The sequence below is a fragment of the Daucus carota genome, chromosome 1, assembly GCF_001625215.2.
Source record: "Daucus carota subsp. sativus chromosome 1, DH1 v3.0, whole genome shotgun sequence".
NCBI lineage: Eukaryota > Viridiplantae > Streptophyta > Magnoliopsida > Apiales > Apiaceae > Daucus > Daucus carota.
In genome coordinates this window covers 53,202,896-53,221,304 of record NC_030381.2, presented here as the reverse complement: position 1 = coordinate 53,221,304, position 18,409 = coordinate 53,202,896, and the positions used below count along the sequence as shown (strand labels likewise).

At 35.0% G+C, this 18,409-nt stretch overlaps 3 protein-coding genes across 3 annotated transcripts; all 3 read left to right on the top strand.

Annotated features, from left to right (window-relative positions):
- The first annotated feature begins 1,781 nt into the window (after positions 1-1,781).
- LOC108205066 (casein kinase 1-like protein HD16) lies at positions 1,782-7,297 on the top strand. The gene is made up of 16 exons (XM_017374841.2): positions 1,782-2,159; positions 3,154-3,285; positions 3,364-3,437; positions 3,537-3,606; positions 3,727-3,788; positions 3,887-3,958; positions 4,551-4,645; positions 4,730-4,793; positions 4,909-5,038; positions 5,117-5,335; positions 5,554-5,690; positions 5,774-5,948; positions 6,054-6,144; positions 6,327-6,484; positions 6,563-6,751; positions 6,841-7,297. Exons 1-16 carry the CDS (start codon positions 2,076-2,078, stop codon positions 6,898-6,900), a joined length of 1,812 nt encoding a protein of 603 aa, XP_017230330.1. The 5' UTR covers positions 1,782-2,075; the 3' UTR covers positions 6,901-7,297.
- A 1,291-nt stretch (positions 7,298-8,588) lies between these two features.
- LOC108197138 (FCS-Like Zinc finger 17-like) lies at positions 8,589-9,053 on the top strand. The gene has a single exon (XM_017364655.2). It carries the CDS (start codon positions 8,589-8,591, stop codon positions 9,051-9,053), a length of 465 nt encoding a protein of 154 aa, XP_017220144.1.
- Positions 9,054-9,668: 615 nt separating this feature from the next.
- LOC108204828 (uncharacterized) lies at positions 9,669-18,296 on the top strand. The gene is made up of 11 exons (XM_017374457.2): positions 9,669-9,816; positions 9,970-10,098; positions 12,780-12,859; positions 12,966-13,043; positions 13,781-13,893; positions 13,988-14,053; positions 14,163-14,264; positions 14,379-14,919; positions 15,590-15,795; positions 15,893-16,056; positions 17,903-18,296. The coding sequence occupies exons 2-11, from the start codon at positions 9,983-9,985 to the stop codon at positions 18,036-18,038; spliced, it is 1,602 nt and encodes a 533-aa protein (XP_017229946.1). The 5' UTR covers positions 9,669-9,816; positions 9,970-9,982; the 3' UTR covers positions 18,039-18,296.
- The last annotated feature ends 113 nt before the right edge of the window (positions 18,297-18,409 follow it).

The window sequence follows — 18,409 nt, the reverse complement described above, 5'->3', positions numbered from 1 at the left end:
GTATTCACCAGAAGATCAGAATAGAATCATTTGTGCTTCATGTGCATTGCATAACTATATTAGAAGAAGTAATATTTCAGACCTAGCATTTGCGATCATGGATAGACATCCAAACTTTATTCCACCTGAAGCACTAGCGAAGTACTAGCGAATGCTGGGTGTATCTCATTGCCAGAGGTTCATCGTTTGAGTGCTACTGAGATGAAAAAGGTTCGAGATGAGATTACTAATAGTTTGGTGGCCAGTAGAAGATCTACAAGGCGGCGTTGCATTTCTTCAACATCATGAATACATTTCAATATTAGTTTGGTGTTATTTCTTTTTATATTTCTGAATTATTTCTCCTTCCTTTTTTATGTGAATTGGCTACTGATGCTGATTAAAAATTGTTATCAAGATTGTTTTTGAATCATAGCATGTCTTGCATCTTGTCCTGATTTATTGGATGCGTCGGTGACATGGTAGTATACGGTAATACTGATGTGTTTTTAGTTTGCAGACCTCTTAGGCTATGATAATTCTTTAGCATTTTATCACCTATTCCACTTGAAGTGTTACAAAATGTCGTAAGAAATCCGGGTTTATCACCTATTCCACCTATGTGATGTTGGGGCCTCTTGGGTGTTATTTTTTTCTCCACTCTCTTTGTTCCTCTCCTTTTTGCGGTGCCTTTTAGATTTTTCATTTTTCATTTTTCATTCCTTTTAAAACTCTTGCTCTCCCTTCTATAGCATTGAGACGGAGGAGTATTTTAACGGAAGTTAACGAAATTCAACGGAGGGTGTGCGTATCGTTCCTGAGATGTAAAGGTAGGTGGTGCAATTCGAGTTTCCAAAAATATGGGTACAACATCGTTTTTGAACGTAAGTTAGCGGGTCCGAATTGCAATTACCTGTATAGCGATTTAACAGAGTGCAAAGAGTTAACGGAAGTTAACGGCAGGGGGTGCATCTCGGGCTTAAACACTAAAGATAAAGGGTGAGAGTTGAGTTTCTCAAAATATAGGTACTTGATCGTTTTTGGACGATACTTACGGGGGGCGATATACAGTTACCTCTTATTCAAATTGTTATATTTTCTAAAGGTATAAGTTGTTCTGATATTTTTTGATAAGAAATATTTTTTCCTTTCATATTCGGATGTGAAATGAGTGTTCTATCTAAGATTTATATGTAAACATACAAATTCTTCCCAATAAAACAGGAATATAATAGTATTCTATATGATATTTAAAGTAAAAATGAGCATATTTTTGTCAAAAAAAGAGATAAAAATGAGCATATGGTAATAAAAATGTTGAAAATTCTGGAAACAGATATTCAGTTGGGGTAAAAATTTAACTTTTTTAATATTTTCTCAATTCAAAATTATGATCCATAATTTACCCAAATTCGGCAGCCATATATTTTAAAAACTCAAAATTAATAAATTCTAAGAACTCCAATGAATCCGAAAACGCCAAAAAGGTCAAGATTCATAATTACCATATATCACATATTTACGTTGCAATTTACGGTATTAATCCAGAGAAAAAAACTGAAATTAATTCTTGTTATTTTCGAACTATTTTTTTATTAATAATTTTTACTCCTCGTTTTTGGGTTTCCCTCCACAAATCCTAAAATCTCCCCCCAATTTCACCCCGCTTAACCCTAATTCCTCTCCATATAAATACACATTACATACAGAATTTATTCCCTATGCAAAGCACACAAAACTCTTTTTTCGTATTCCAATTTTACCCCGTATTCAAATTTTAATTTCCTTCCCTCATACGCACTAATCATCATCGACATAATTTCTCCAGAAGCTTCATGAAGGGTGTTTTGGTCAATTGACATATTGTTTCTTAATGATATTCATCTCCAGCTCCGTCAAGGAGTTCGCAGTTGCCGTGTAATCAACGACCCGATTATCTGACCCGACCCGACCGGCGCAGAACGAACCAACAACAAAAGGGCCTCTAGAACCAAACAAATTAGCAAGGTGGTTGTCGATATGCGGTGAGAACGACGTCGTATGCGGCGGAATTGAAAGAGATAGATTGAATTGGGGAAATTAGGGTTTTGAAAGAGATGGATGTGTATAGTGGTGAACCGAGTGGCGGAGACAAGGGTTTGGATGCTGAAGATGAAGGAACAACTCCTATTCCTGAAAGGGTATATATGTAATTTTTGTTCATTTTATGCTTAGGATTGTTGTGTATTTACCTGTCTGTGTATATTTTTGGGGTTTTGATTTATGTTAGTTTTGTGTGAATTGAATGTGTTTTGTGGTGTAAAGATGCAATCTTGATGATTATGGTATGTTTTTGTGTGATGTATCTAGATTCTGCGAAATTAAGTATCAGTAGGAGATTTTCCAGATATGAAGCCGCACTGGGTTATGATTGTTTATGGTCTACGGGCTGCCTTGGCTTGAAAATTAGAGTGGAAATTGCTGGCATATAGAACATATATATATGTATGCGATATTGTTGAATTTACAATTACAAAGTTATACATAACACTGAACATTAACATTGATAACATGATAATTTTAAGCATATGTATAAGCGTTACAAGTTAGTATTTTATAAGATTGTGTTGTGGTTTACTTGGCCAATTTTTTGTTTGCTTAAATATGAATTGCAGCTGCGGTGCATAAATTTTAACTTGCATTTGATCGTAGCTTGTAAGTGGTTTTTGCGGTGAGTGGTTTATGAACACCCCAATGTAATAAATTTATATTTTGAGATTTTGAACTGTGTCCTGGTTTATGTTTTTCGTGATTTACACATCTATGCTTATTACTAGGGTTGCCTTTGCGAATTTATTGGTATGAGTAAGTTTGTAGATCTGTTGTGTCTCTTTACAACTGTTGTTTTGGTGACAATCAGGGGTGGAGACATGATTAAGATAGAGGGGAAATTTTTATTTAATGTTCATACAGGAAGTTTATAATTTGTATATATATTAGCAGTGTCTTAAAAAATCCTTAAATCGTATACATCAAAAAATCCTAATTTTTTAAATATATATTTATAGTCCTGTGTTTTTAATGTGTCATGATCTAAGCATAAGCGGCCTTTTATTCAAGTAGACCTCTGCTTGCATATAATGTATTTCAACCATGTAGTTTTGATTTTATTTAACTATTGTTCATATATAACAGGTCCAGGTTGGCTCTTCCCCACTGTACAAAGTTGAGAAAAAACTGGGCAAAGGAGGATTTGGACAGGTGTATGTAGGACGTCGAACTAATGCTCCGGTTCCACATGATAGAACTGGCGCTGGAGCAGTGGAGGTATGGTACTTTTAGAGGTTCTGACATGTGAGAATGGTGCTTACTTATTGGCTAATTGAAATGCTTTAAATTTATTAGGTTGCTCTGAAATTTGAGCACAAAAGCAGCAAAGGATGTAATCATGGACCACCTTATGAGTGGCAAGTGTATGGGTGAGGAGTTCTCCATTATATTCTTATGTTATGTTTGATGCAGTGTATTCATTTAATTGTAGGGAAGTCTGTGTAATTTAGTTAATTTTGTTTCTTTAGTACCCTTGGAGGCATTCATGGCGTTCCGCGCGTGCACTACAAAGGCAAGCAGGGTGATTACTATATAATGGTATTTCAATATTCTTAGTTTCAAATGTTAATTAGTTTTAGTTTTGTTGTTGGGGCTACCTATAGATTTGTTGCATTTCTTTTATTCTCCAACAAATCAGTGACTGAACAACTTCTGCAGGTTATGGACATGCTTGGACCTAGTTTGTGGGACATCTGGAACAATAAGTCTAACTCTAACACGTAAGCTATCTTTCTATACTGAGGCCAGAAACGTTTTATCATAGCATATGGTCCAACTAAGAGTTAGTGATGTTTTATTTTGCCTTTGTTAACTCCAGGATGTCAACTGAAATGGTTGCATGTATCGCTATTGAGGCAATCTCTATTCTCGAGAAGGTGCATTCCAAAGGGTAAATTTTTTTCTTATGGTCCCAAATATAAAGCAGAAAAGATTATTGTTAGCCTTTGTCTAGGTTAGTAATATAGCTACAGTCCTTTGTGAAAGGATTTTGTGTATTTACATTTTACATAGTGTGCAGATAGGCGTTATATAATGTATCATGTGTAGATGACATGGGACTGTTCTACAGATGTTTTTTAGCTTGTGCTATTTCACTTGTAATAAGTGTCCTGCAGCAGGTCCAACCCTTTTAAAATGTTTTCATTTAGAAAGTGGCTCATACTTGTTAGCAAAAAATAAAGTAATCTATACACAGCAGGGGTTATAGTTACTTCTGAATAGTACCTAAATTCACTGTGATTTTTCAATGCTAATTTGCTTGTATCATATTTTCTGGACCACATTTTTGATTGCTAATACTTCATTCATCTTTGATATGTGAGATCACTTCAGAAAACATATGACATGTCCAGTTGCCTTTTAATGCATACCTTCTATTTAAGTTCTGTTTCAGTAAATAAATAAATTCCCTATATTAAGCTAGATGAACATTTAATGAACCAAGTATGTTGTTCTGATAAAATTAACTTCAATTTGTGCAGATATGTACATGGGGATGTGAAACCAGAGAACTTTTTGCTCGGTCCATCTGGAACACCAGAAGAGAAGAAGCTCTTTCTGGTGGACCTTGGCTTAGGTAAGTTGTCTATCATAAACATCAATGCAGCAATGCCTTGTCTTTATGTGTTGCCTCCCTTTTGACATGACATAACGATATCAGCTACTAAGTGGAGAGAAGGCTCAAGCCAACATGTTGAATATGATCAGCGCCCAGATGTTTTTAGGTACTGTATCTTGACATGCTCTTTTCTTTCTTTCTGTCTTGGGTATCCTGTTAACTTTTAATGTGTATCTGTAATATGAATGATTGATATTATTGCACAAACACTCATGGTGTAGGGGGACTGTGCGGTATGCCAGTGTGCATGCTCATCTTGGAAGAACTGGAAGCCGAAGAGATGATTTAGAATCTCTTGCCTACACACTCATTTTTCTCCTTCGTGGACGATTGCCTTGGCAGGGTTTCCAGGTTGGTTGGTTTCAGAATTTTAAAGAAAATGTGGTCATGTCATATATAATTTCTTTCTTACACTAGCATCTCATTTAGGGTGAAAATAAAGGGTTCCTTGTCTGCAAGAAAAAGATGGCAACCTCCCCAGAAGCTCTTTGTTCCTTATGTCCTTCACCATTTCGAGAATTTATTGAACATGTAGTAAATTTGAAGTTCGATGAGAAGCCTAACTATGCAAAATATATTTCCCTTTTCGATGGAATAGTTGGTCCAAATCCAGATGTAAGGCCACTTAACACTGAAGGTGCTCAGAAGGTATGCTTTATGATTCCAAATTCTGTACACCTTTGCTGCTGTTTTTTCATTTTTTTGATAAATTTCTAGACTGTTGATATATCATTTATCCTTTTTGGTTCTTTTTACAAACCTTTATCCTTGTGGTACATTGTAAGTCTTTAATATAAGTATATAACAGAAGGCCGTAAACTGTCTTGAGCATAAACTAAAATTGTGTAACTGTACATTATATGTAGCTTGTAGTTGGACAGAAGAGAGGACGTCTTGTGATGGATGAAGAAGACGAAGACCAACCGAAGAAGAAAATCAGGATCGGAATGCCTGCAACGCAGTGGATTAGTGTTTATAATGCTCGACGTCCTATGAAGCAAAGGTATATATCTCTTGCAAGTGTGCTTCATATAGTCATAGTAAATGGTAAAACGTTGATGTCCTGTATTTTACTTGATTGTGTAGATACCACTACAATGTAGCTGAAGGGAGACTTGCTCAACACATTGAAAAAGGGAATGAAGATGGATTATTTATCAGTAGTGTGGCATCTTGCTTGAACCTTTGGGCTATAATCATGGATGCCGGGACTGGATTCTCTTCACAAGTATATGAAATCTCACCTCAGTTTCTTCATAAGGTAGACTATGCTTGTTTGTCATGCTTTTAATCCATGCTACACTTTCTGTGGTATAATATTGTTTGTTGATTTAGTTAACTAATATATTCAATCTTCTTAATTTAGGAATGGATCATGGAACAATGGGACCAAAATTATTACATTACTGCTATAGCAGGGGCTAACAACGGGAGTTCGCTTGTTGTAATGTCAAAGGGTTGGTGGACTTGCTTAACACCTATTTTTTTAAATAATGCTTGTGATAATTTCATATTGAACTTTTTGTTGCTCCATTTGAAATCTTTTATTAAAGTAAGTATAGCACCAAGGCCAGAATGCACATTATTGTTCCGTCATATTTTTTGTCTACCTAAGATTGTTTTTATTCTTAAATTCTAGGCACTCAGTTTGTACAGCAGTCCTATAAAGTTAGTGACTCATTTCCATTTAAGTGGATAAACAAGAAGTGGAGAGAGGGGTTTTTTGTTACCGCTATGGCAACTGCAGGAAGTCGTTGGGGGATTGTAATGTCTCGTGGGGCTGGGTTTTCTGACCAGGTTTTGCTCGGATTCTATTTTAGTAAAGATCATGCTTGCAGGTTTAAAAAACTTAAATGTTTATATTACCTTATGCAGGTTGTGGAACTAGACTTTTTATATCCTAGTGAAGGTGTTCATAGAAGGTGGGATGGAGGTTATCGCATCACATCAACTGCCGCAACTGCAGACCAAACTGCTTTGGTTCTTAGTATACCAAGAAGAAAACCACCAGATGAAACGCAAGAAACACTACGGACTTCTGCTTTTCCTAGCACACATGTCAAGGTGAGTAAACAATTTACCTTTTCACGTTGTTGATTTGTACTTGGTGTTTATTGTGTATCGTGACATGGATTATATGGTCTTTTTTGCAGGAAAAATGGGCAAAGAATCTGTATATTGCATCCATTAGTTATGGTCGAACTGTTTCATAAGGTCCCCCATTTTTGTCTGGCATTGCATTTTGAAGGTGCCCCGATTTTGTCAAGGATGTATTCTGAAGGCACCTGTGTTTTGGGCACACACTAGTACTCGACATCTGGGTTTTATTCCCTCTGAATTGATTTAATGCCAATCTTGTATTTAGGGCATGTTAAAGTATGATTTTAGAAGATCTACTATTGGGGTGTGTTGGTTTTTCGAGTTAAAAACCGCTGGAGGCTTCAAGTTCAAGCAGTCTAACCTTAAGAGTACCAAATATTATTAACTGAAGTTTGTATAGTCTTTTATTAGTAATTACTTGGTTGGAAGCCATGCAAGTGCTCTGCTTTATTACCAAATAGTTATGAGCTGAACTTGTGCAATATTAAAATTCTCGAAGTGCTCGATGAATTGTGCTGAGTCTTTACAAGGTTTATGTTTTGGGGAAATTGGATCTTGCTGCTGGTAGATTTATTGGATTGGAGCCACATTTTCTTGTAATGCTAGGATTTTGTTGGTGAAGGGTGATTCTGTGGAGTCTTGTAGACCACTCTTCTGCAGAGGTGAGATTCACTTGTTCAAAAATAAAATACAAAAATAATTATGTTGAATGAGTCACCATCAAGCTAGTGATATTGATGTTAATCTAATTATATAAAAAACAAATTTCACGTTTTATAAATTAGGAAATCAGGAACTTCTTTGTTTAATGAGCAGTCCCCACTTTGCATTAAAATGTCAATGTGCATAATAATTTAGCTGCGAGGCCGCTCCGTAACCATATAATCCCAATTCCCCATGTGAGAATAATCTCTGGTACCGTAGAGATGTAATTCAATGATAAATTATAAATTGACCTTCCTAGTAAATTATTGAGATACATTTTTGTTAATAATTATATTATACTTAAACCGAATGCACTCTTTTTAATTATCTATATTCCATTTAATTAATTTTACTAACCAGCTGAAAAACTCTCAGTGAAAAATTAATATCATATGACGTTACTTGGATTTGTTATTATCAAATATTATAAGAACTAAGATCCTTATTTCTTCTGGGGAAAAAAAAAGATCCTTATTTCTATTGTATAAGTAAACCATTCTCTTCATTTTTTTTATAATTTGATATCATTCTCGTTCATATCATCTTCATTGTAGATGTTCCGTATAGTTCGAAAAAATTAAAAATTATTAAATAACAAAATATTTATAAATGAATAACAATTATAAATGCTATTTTTTTGTACTGATTAAATATGCATTCTTGTAGCTTTAGGTACATTAAATATGCTATTTTTTGTATAAATGAATATTTTTTTCTATATCTATTATATTTTACAAAGTTCATTATTTATAAGAGATAATATTAAACACTAGAAATTAATTATTATTAACTTATTGGAGTAGAAATTTACGGTAACAGTATGCTTAATATAGACCCACGTAACATACTATTTGCCTTGACGAGTGACAACGAAGCCTAATAATTTATCATTTGAGGCAGGTGACAATACACTAGATATAATATATTAAAATATTTGATATAAAAAATATGAAACACGTGATGTTTTCAGAAAAATAAAATGAAAAGAAATCAAATGAAACGCGTGGTGTATGGTAGGTTGACTACTGTGTCCTTTGTGAGCTTCACTTGTTAAATATCTCATTATCTTTCATTTGTGATTCCAGCCTTGAAGAACATGCGACTAATTGCAAGATCAAACATGAATGCTCATGATCAAGTCGCCAAGGCTAAGGTTGCTGCAGTAGGCTTGCGGATTCTAGTACAACAACTTCCGCTGCACAATCTCACCGACTGCTCTAAACTGAGCTCCAACGTTGTTGTTAAATCTCGTGATCTTCTGAAGCTTAGTAGCAGTGGCAGATCATGCATCTCGGAGGATCACGATGGTCGGTACTCGATGAATTTGTGTTGTTTGTGCAGAAAGAAACTGAGGGCAGATAAAGATGTGTACATGTACAAGGGTGATCAGGGGTTCTGCAGTGTGGAATGTAGAAGCCGGCAGATATATTTGGATGATATTGCCGATTTAGAAGCTTCCACTAAAAAAATACTGGCCTCTACTTATAAAAACGGCGTCTTCACAGAAGATTTTCACCACCATTACTCAATGTCACAGAGGAATCGGAGACTTGTGTTATAGATGTGTTTTTCGAGTTTGTAGATTTGTTGTGCGACTCTGGCAAATTCATTAAAGGAGTGTAAGAAGTGTTTGATATTAATCAGAGTCAGCCTAGCTAGTAGTGCATATTAAAATGATTATTGTTGGTAACTTTTTTCTTATACATATTTCAAATAATTTTAATCAGGTATTTAATATAATTATTTAATCATTTTCTCCTGAATTACTGCATATGATACATATTTTTTAATCTGTTTCTTTTAGATCAATCATTTTATATATAGTTTAAAATTTGAAGTTTGTTCAAGAATCCAAAGTCATTTATAAAAACAGAGAAAATAATATTCGAAGATAGAGGAGATTTAAAAAGAATTAGAAAAACTTGACTATGGTTAATTCCAACAACATCAGAATTTAATGAAATAATTAAAAATCATTTTTTAAAAAAAATTACAAAAAACTTAAACAGTAATTTATGATGGGGGCATAGTTGAAAATTTGGAATTTTTTTTATTTAATATAAAAATTTATTCAGAATGAAATAAATACTTACTTAACCTTTTTCCCCCGTGATTTAACAATTAATAATTTTTAATTAGTTTACGATAAAAGTAGCGACAAAGTTTTATTAGCTTCAACATTCAATCGGCTCTATTTCTCCTTCTGTTTGTAAAAACAAAAATCCATTTCACAGTTCGTTCCAGAAATTTCACATCGAAACTGAAATTAATCGCCGATAAATCAAATTCGCCGGCTAAGACGCCAATTCCGATCGAAAATTCAGGTCAGCAACACCTCATACTCTTTAATTCCACAAATTTGACCTAATTTCATCATGTTAATCAATTATTACTTACAATCACTGCTCTATATACATACATATGCCTGTATATCTATGTTTTGTGTGTAATACAAGAGGCTAATTTTGTGATTGTAGAGATAGAGCTAGTATGGATCGAGCTCTAGAGAGAGAAAGGCACCAGATGGAAGAAATTAGGGGCCTAGATTACGAGGAGTTGATGATCGAAGAAGTTGATGGATTGAACGAATCTTCGGATGATGACAAGTAATTATGTGAATATTTTACGTATTTGGTGTGATTGTTGAAGTGATTTATTGTTATGTAGTGTTGAGCTTCGTATGAGTTATCGATTATGTTGTTAGCAAAGTTTATAGATGTTTATGTTATATTCATGTATGCTCTCGTATGCGCATATTTGTCACACACACTTGTTCACTACAGAACTTTTTTAATTAAGGCGCCTCATATAAACCTTATTTACTCATTTGATGAGAAATTCAACTGTACGAATGTTATCGTCACATAAAAATAAGAAAACATGTAAATTTTGAAATCACTTAGTTATTCAGATCAATTGTTTCTTCACAAAGAATATACAATCACCTACGAAAATAATACAGTTATAGAACCAGTAATCTAGGACTTAAGTTGCATAAACTTTATTATACAGTGAATCATTGAAATTTCGAAATTATTTTCATCCGTACACTTGGATTATGAAAAACCAATCACAAAATATATTGTTATATCAAGTAAAGAACTTCTCTGTTGTGGCCTTAAGAATCTTTTTTCCCATATATATATATAGGGTCCTATTCCAGTACAAACTCCTTATGCTACAAACGTACAAACTGGTGATTATGACAATAATATTTAGTAATCAGCCGTTTTTAGTGTTACTAAACTCTGACAACCCCATCTCCACCAACTCCACCTCCACCTCCTTCAGCTCCGCTTCCGCTGTCACCTCCATCATCACCACCTCCACCTCTATGCCGCCCGCCCCTTCCATAACCACCACCTCCATTATTTTCTATCACCACCAAATCCACTCTCACCTCCACCGTGCCCTCCCGCCTCACCTCCGTCACCTCCAGCCTCACCTCCGTCGTCTGAAAACACGGCCACATCCCGGTGTCACTGTCACTAGCTTCTGTGCTGTACCCGCTGTTTCACCAATTTCTAAAGTGATAATCACTAATTTATATAGCACAAATCACTAATTTGCAAAGCGAAAATCACAAAAGTATATAGCAGGAGGCGTAAACAGCGGATTTGTGGAGACGTGATGGTGGGTGAATTCGCCTCAACCTCTGCCGCTACCATTGCACTACCACCGTTGACATCCCATCACCAACATCACCACTACCAAAACGTAGCATCATCAAATACCAAAAGCACCACAACTTCAGCACTAAATTATATCTATATATTTGTATCTATCTCAATGGGAACAAAATTCAGTTGTAGCAAACTATATTGATTTACATCGCGGCAGGTTGAGAGAAAGATGGAGGTAAGAGAAACGAGGAGAGAGAAAGTAGATCCAAGTAAAGGAAGAAAAATGGATTACTGTGTATGAGTTTTGTTATTTTTATATGTGGTTTGTAGTTTGTATTTTAAGATTGGTTTGTATTTGAGCACTCCCCTATATATATATATATATATATATATAAATGATGTTTAGTGTGATTGTGCATGTCCTTAATTCGATGTCATTTTTTATAGGACAAACTTAAATTAAAGAAAGGCAAATGAAAATTTGAGTATCTGTTCATACATGTCTGTAGATACATCTGTGAATGTATATATGCGTGTGTATAAACTTGTGCATATCTATGTATATATATCCGTCAAGTCAATTGTGCTTGTGCGAGTATAAAATACAATTGAGGACCCTACGAAGAAGTTCTTATTTTGTGTTTCTATATTCACACACACAATAATTTATATATGCTTGTGAGTGTGTCTATAAGCCATTACACATTTCTGCGTATGTATCTTTATAAACTTGTATACATGTCTATATAAGCTTGATTAAGCATTCTTCAACATGACTGATATTAAGATGGATGATCTTCTTGAAAGCTTCTAGATATATTGTTATGATTAATATGTTCTTTTGAAGGGATATGTTTTTTTTTATATGGTCAAAATCAATCTCAAGCCACAACCATTCCAAGTAATCTATATTCACATTTTTAATGCTTTGGGTTTGAACACCAAAGCAAAGAAGCCAGTCATACCTTTTACCAGCCTTAGGACTGCCTATAACTGATAATTTAAAACCACTGAGAAAGCTTAGTGTTTTTCCATTGGTTGAGCAGTTTGGTACACATGTGTCAAGTTCAAATTTAGGGTCCATAGCGTTCATCTATCCCTCAGTATCTTTAAATTTTGATGATTAAATAACACCATGCGTTGCATGCTTCTCATTTGTCATCTATGAAGAAACTAAAATCAGAATTCAGAGGAGTGCATAGGGTGCTTGATTCAAGAGTTACTTTTAGAAATGAGAAGTGGGAGTTATAATTAGATGTTTTGTGCCCAACCAAGTTGAGTAATGGTAATTTAATATTTTTCTAGCTATGAATCGTCCTAAAATTAGTATATGTACATACGATTGATAGACGTATTGCTGCAAGTGGACTGTAATTTCGTATTGTGTAATTAGATTTTTCTATATTTGTAAATAAAAGATACATGATAATGGCATTCTGTCAACCTCAGAACCTATTTTGTGTGGTGAGGATATAAGTAGCATTTAAACCCTCCAAATTGATGCAGGATATCTCAACATAAAGTTTCTCAGAGTTCCGCCTTGCAACAAACATTTTATTGTCTTGTAGTATTATGTATTGTTTGTGTTACTTTTTTGTAAATATAGTTAATCTATCACTTGTGTAAAATGTAGTTACACCGTTGTGTCATTTACTGTTTTCCAGTGACCGTTTTGGAGGGACCCCTGCTTTAGCTGAATTTGCATATGACCCTTGTCTGGCTTCCTTACATACCTATCTCGGAGGTATGCTACCTTGCTCAATCATTTTTTAAGTATCTGTTGTGGAAATTTAATTTTGAGATGTTTGATAAATCCGTAATCTAGTTCCTGTTCAATTTATGTTTGGCAGAGGTTGAAGATACTCGTAGTAGAATGGCTTTCTTAGATGGTGGTGCCGTACTAAACCTCCCACTGTTTTATCTAGAAGGTATATATAAGATATGTATCACTATTCACTTTTTGGTAAAGTTTTTTAGTTTCGAACGTTTTACGTTTGATTATGTTGCTTTGAAAATGTTTAATATTAACTGCCTCTAGATTACGTTATCCTTGTCAGGTCACTGATTTCGAATCGACTCTATTTGTTTTTGTGCATACCTATTTCCTAGTAATTAGTCAATCACTGTATTGAGTAAATACAATCCATCATTTTGCTCATTAGTTTTTCTCTGTCAACTTTGTTCCCTCTGACACCTTGACCTATTTAGGTTTGTAATATCTCCGCTCGCTATATATCTATATATATAATTTTACATCATATATAAAATTGTGCTTAAAAGTGATGATCTCCAAATATAAATGACAGGAAGTATGCCCGGTTCACCAAGTGCTTGAAGCCTTCAACAAACAAGTTGTACATTTTACAGCTAATCTTTTTGTTCACAACTTTATATCTTAGTAATTTAGGCATGCTTTATTAAATTTTAGATTGATTCCTTCCTGCTTGGTGATTTTAATAAATCGAAGTTTTGCGCATGTGAAGGTACCTGGTACTTAAAAATCATCAGTTTTAGCCTGTCATGTTGTTCTAGTATACATATATGCGCAACATATTCATAGTGAATATGATATCACTTTAATATTTGAATACTATCTATATCATCTTTTGACACATTTAATTTTTTAAAAATATATACTTAAAATTTTTCTTCTCAACTAAAACAGGTGTAGTTCTGTTCCCGGAGGCCACCCTTCCTTTACGAGTTATCCAACCAAATTTTGTAGCGGCTCTGCACAGAGCTTTAAAACAAGCTGATGCTCCCTTTACCCTGGGTGTGGTATGTAGATTAAATCCGCTTCTACTTGCTCTTGGCGACTTGGATTTTCTTTTCCACTAATCACCTTTAAATTGAAATATGGATATCTGTTCAGGTTCGAGTTTATAGAGATACTAATAATGGGAGACTACAATTTGCAACCACGGGAACAACAGCAGAGGTAGAATACGTATTATTTTTTCCCTCGAGTATCTAATTTTGTTATTTTTAGCTACTATATATGAAAACATGTATATTATATAAATAAATTCTGTTGCCGCCTTTGTCAGATAAGGCAATTCAGGCGGTTAGAGGATGGTTCGCTGAATGTCCTTACTCGTGGTCAACAACGTTTTCGCTTAAGACGCCGATGGATTGATGTCGAGGGAGCAGTAAGATTCCTATGTTTTCCCGGTTTAGTTTTTTTTTTTTTGGCTGGGATTACAAGAAGGAATTTTTGTTATGTGTCCCTTCTTGTTAAACTTGTGCTATTTACTATTTTCTAGCCATGTGGAGAGATCCAAATCATCCAAGAAGATTCCCCATTAAGAACACCGAGGGATGCTGTTGGGCGATTGGCAACAGTGAGGAGTTTGCACGCTAGATGTGGGTTTGGAGCTAGACAGCATGGGCATAGAAATGGAAGTGGTGATTCAGATTCAATGTCAGAGGATAGTTTCTCAAGTGAACATCCCTTGAATGAAAGGAGACCGAGTGAATCTGCTCCTGCCTCGTCTTATTGTAGTTCTGATATAAATGATGTGTCTACAAGTGGGGAGGAGGAGAACTTTGGGTCTGATTCAGATCACCAGTCAGGTGGATCTCACCAAGCCTACTCTATTGGCTCAATACATTCAGATGACAACAATAAGAGTGCAATTGCTAGTTTGGAAACTGGGAATGAGGTAATATTAGATCGGGAAGTTCGTCGAATTGTAGGGTTAGGAAAGCATTCAGTAAGCAGGTTGAGGGAAGCTCCAAGTGCGTTCTGGCCCAGTTGGGTTTATCGTATGTATGACTCATATCACCTTGCTCAACATGTGGCAGGTAATTTGACTGGGCTCACTTGAACTCTTACGGATGAAAATTGTTTGGAGGGCTATTGATATCCTTCCAGTTTAACATTAAACAAAAGGAAGGAAATACTAATGGTTCAAAATTTAATTGGGACACGTGATAATCAACTCTTTTTACATTATGGTGTCACTGATAGATGGTTATGCCTTCTTTATATATACTTTTTACTATTCTTCATAAACTGTATATAAGGTGAGAGATTTGAATGACTTGATCTCTAAGGTTACATGTCATGTATATGTCTTGATCTCTTAAGAGTACATGCCATGCTGATCGCTTTCTTCCCCCACTTCTAATTTTGTATTATATGAACAAACATCACCAACCGAATGATTTGAAAATATTTGTTTGTGGATATTTGGACTGGTCAGTAGTCAATGAGTCTTTTTGTGTTGAATTTCTTTTTCTATTGTGCATCATATGGGCTTTCATCAACTTGCTTAAGTTAGGTTAGCTGGGATTTACTGGAGCAAAGTGGACATAGAGAATATGGCATGTAGAATGTAACAACATAACGACATGCTTCCAATATGGTAGCATTAACAAAGAAAATGATAGTTAAGGATAGTTGAGCCTAATCCTAGTGTGCTGATATTTGGTTTTACTATTTGAAATTAATAGTTCTGCCTAAATTTGTCAGATTTGTGGAATAAGATTGTCAAGGCACCAAAGATGGATGGGTTTGTAAAGAAACCTGACCTTATGTCATTTCATATTGCCAGCAAAATGCCGGTGTCTGAATCTACAAGGCAAGAACTTTTGGAAATTGATGGGGTTTCCTATAGATTGCGCCGAGAAATTGAGTTACTTGAGAAATTTGATCGTGTTCGATGCAAAACTTGTCAGGTTATTAGTTTTTTGGCGTTTCCCTAAATACTCTCTTATGTGCCTTGTACTGTGTGATCATATATATAATATGCTTTTTTTTACTTCCTGCAAGCAGACGGTGATTGCAAGGCGTAGTGATATGCTAGTAATGTCTAGTGATGGTCCTCTTGGTGCTTATGTAAATCCACATGGTTTTGTCCACGAAGTAATGACTCTCTTGGCAGCAAATGACTTGGTTCTTGTTGGACATCCAGTAAAAAAATACAGCTGGTTTCCTGGGTATAACTCTTACCTTTATTGGCTTAATTTGTTGCAGAATTCAATACCACTCTTAGCAAACCATCAAATATATATTATGATTGCTAAAAATGGGTTCCACGAGTACCCTAGTCACACCCTACTCGAGTGAATAAATGGTTGAAGTGTTTCTCAGCTGAGGCTGACTTGATATGGACAGTTTGGTTTACTATATACTTATATGCCGGTTTTTCAGTTATAAACAAGTACCTGTATTATATTCTATTTAAGCTTTGCTGAAGCACCTTTGACTCTTCAGTGTCTTTCCCTGATATGTTTTAATAATTTGGTTTAGTATATTAACTTTATCTGCTGCTGTTTCAGTTATAAACAAGTGTCTGTATTGTAGTCTATTTTATGCTTTGCTGAAGCACCTTCGAATCTTCAGTGTCTTTCCCTTCTTTTTACGTTTGTGGGACTGTTTTAATGGTACTGTAGACTTATATTAATATATAGAAACAATAAGGTTTTAGGAGAGTTGTTGGTAACTTTACGGGGTCGTTTGGTTCGAAGAGTGGTATCGGGTTGGAATGAGGAATCGGGTTAAGCTGGTATGGGTTTGAGGTATCATATATGATATCAATATATGATATCATGTGTTTGGTTGAGTGCTGGAATCAATATATGCAATTTTTGTAAAAAATAAGTTATTAATTTTGTATTAATTGAAAAAATTAATAAAATTATTATTGTTATATATTTTTGCATCATTGATTTAATTTTGTATAAAACATTAATATTTGATTACTTAAATAGAGACAAAAAAATCAAAAATGAATGGATACCCATACCTCCATCTCATACCCACCTCCCCACCTAGGTATCAAAAACTCATACCTTGGGGGTTTAAGGTATGGGTTTGAGATTATATTTTTACCAACCAAACACCAGGTATGGGTTTGGAATGGACAAACCCCATACCTGATTCCACATACCCATGAACCAAACGACCCCTACATGGGATGCTGAGGTGTCGAGTTCACACCTCGAAAGGGGGTGTAATAAGTTATAAAAAGGTTTGCATATTAAATTATCAAACCTAGAGGTTACAGGAGAGATGAACAACCTTCTGCTTTATTGTCATTCTTTCCACGTATTTAAATTTGTGTCTAAGTGGAGACTTTATTTCAAACAGGAGTTACCGGAAAACTGGTATAATTTGCAATTTAAGTTTGCTAAAGTTTAAGCTCTCCCCTCTCAGAGTAGAGTGTGTGTATATCTAAACGAGAAATACCTCCGTATATTAGTCTTGCTGCTGTTAAAGAGCTGTATTAGTACTAGGCTGTTAAGATGATCTTTATAACAAATAACTTCTGGAAAAATTACTTTGGAAGTAGAGATTTACTGGTTCTGTAGATTTTATGCTGTTTAAGAGCTGTATCAATATAAGCTTAACAATATTCTTTCTAACAAATATCTAGTTTAGAAAAAGTTAGCTGCTGGAAGAAAATATTGCAAATTTAATAATTGTGTGTGCGTGTTCAAGATGCCTCTCTTTTCTTATGCACTATTTGTAATGTGGAATTATATCAAATTATGTGATCCAGCATCTTCATTAGGACTTGATTAGTTTGTAATGGATCTATATTCCGGATGAGTTTTAAACCACAGCATCACTTATTTGAAGTTTATGACTTGTTTTTGTAACTTCTCTAAGTGTTGTTAATTGTTGCATTGTAAAATTGCAAATGGGTTTGCTCACATAGTGCTAACTCAGACAGGGAATATTTTGGATAGATAGACTATTAGACTCTCATTTTATAGCTAGGTTCTTCTTCACACATGATTCTGTGGAGTTCTCTGCTAATAAGATATATATATATTACAGGTATGCATGGACAATTACATATTGCGCCACTTGCGAGTCACAAATGGGTTGGCTGTTTACTGCTACAAGTAAATCCTTGAAGCCACGATCCTTCTGGGGAATTCGGAGCTCCCAAGTTGCTGATGACATGAGCTGAAGTACTGATGTACTCACCAATAGATCAGGTCAATAAGTACTAGCTATTAGCCGTTATGCAACAACAGCCTTGTAGAGCGTGATATACTGCCATTCCTTTTCTTCTTCTTTTTGTCGACTGGTGAGTAAGTCTATTTTATTCCGGACTCAGGCAGATACGAAGAAAGGCCATGCCTCATGCTTGTAACTTGTAAGATAATAATATTCTCGCTTAAAAGGAAAAACAGTTATAAATTCCGAGAGTTATTTGTTCTGCATTTATCAAATCTTAGTGTATTTTCGTGAGTATGTATTTTAATGCAGGCTTTACGAAAACAGGTAAAAAGAGAGGCCGTGTACACTGAGATCTTACAGTATTGTTCCGCAGTGTGA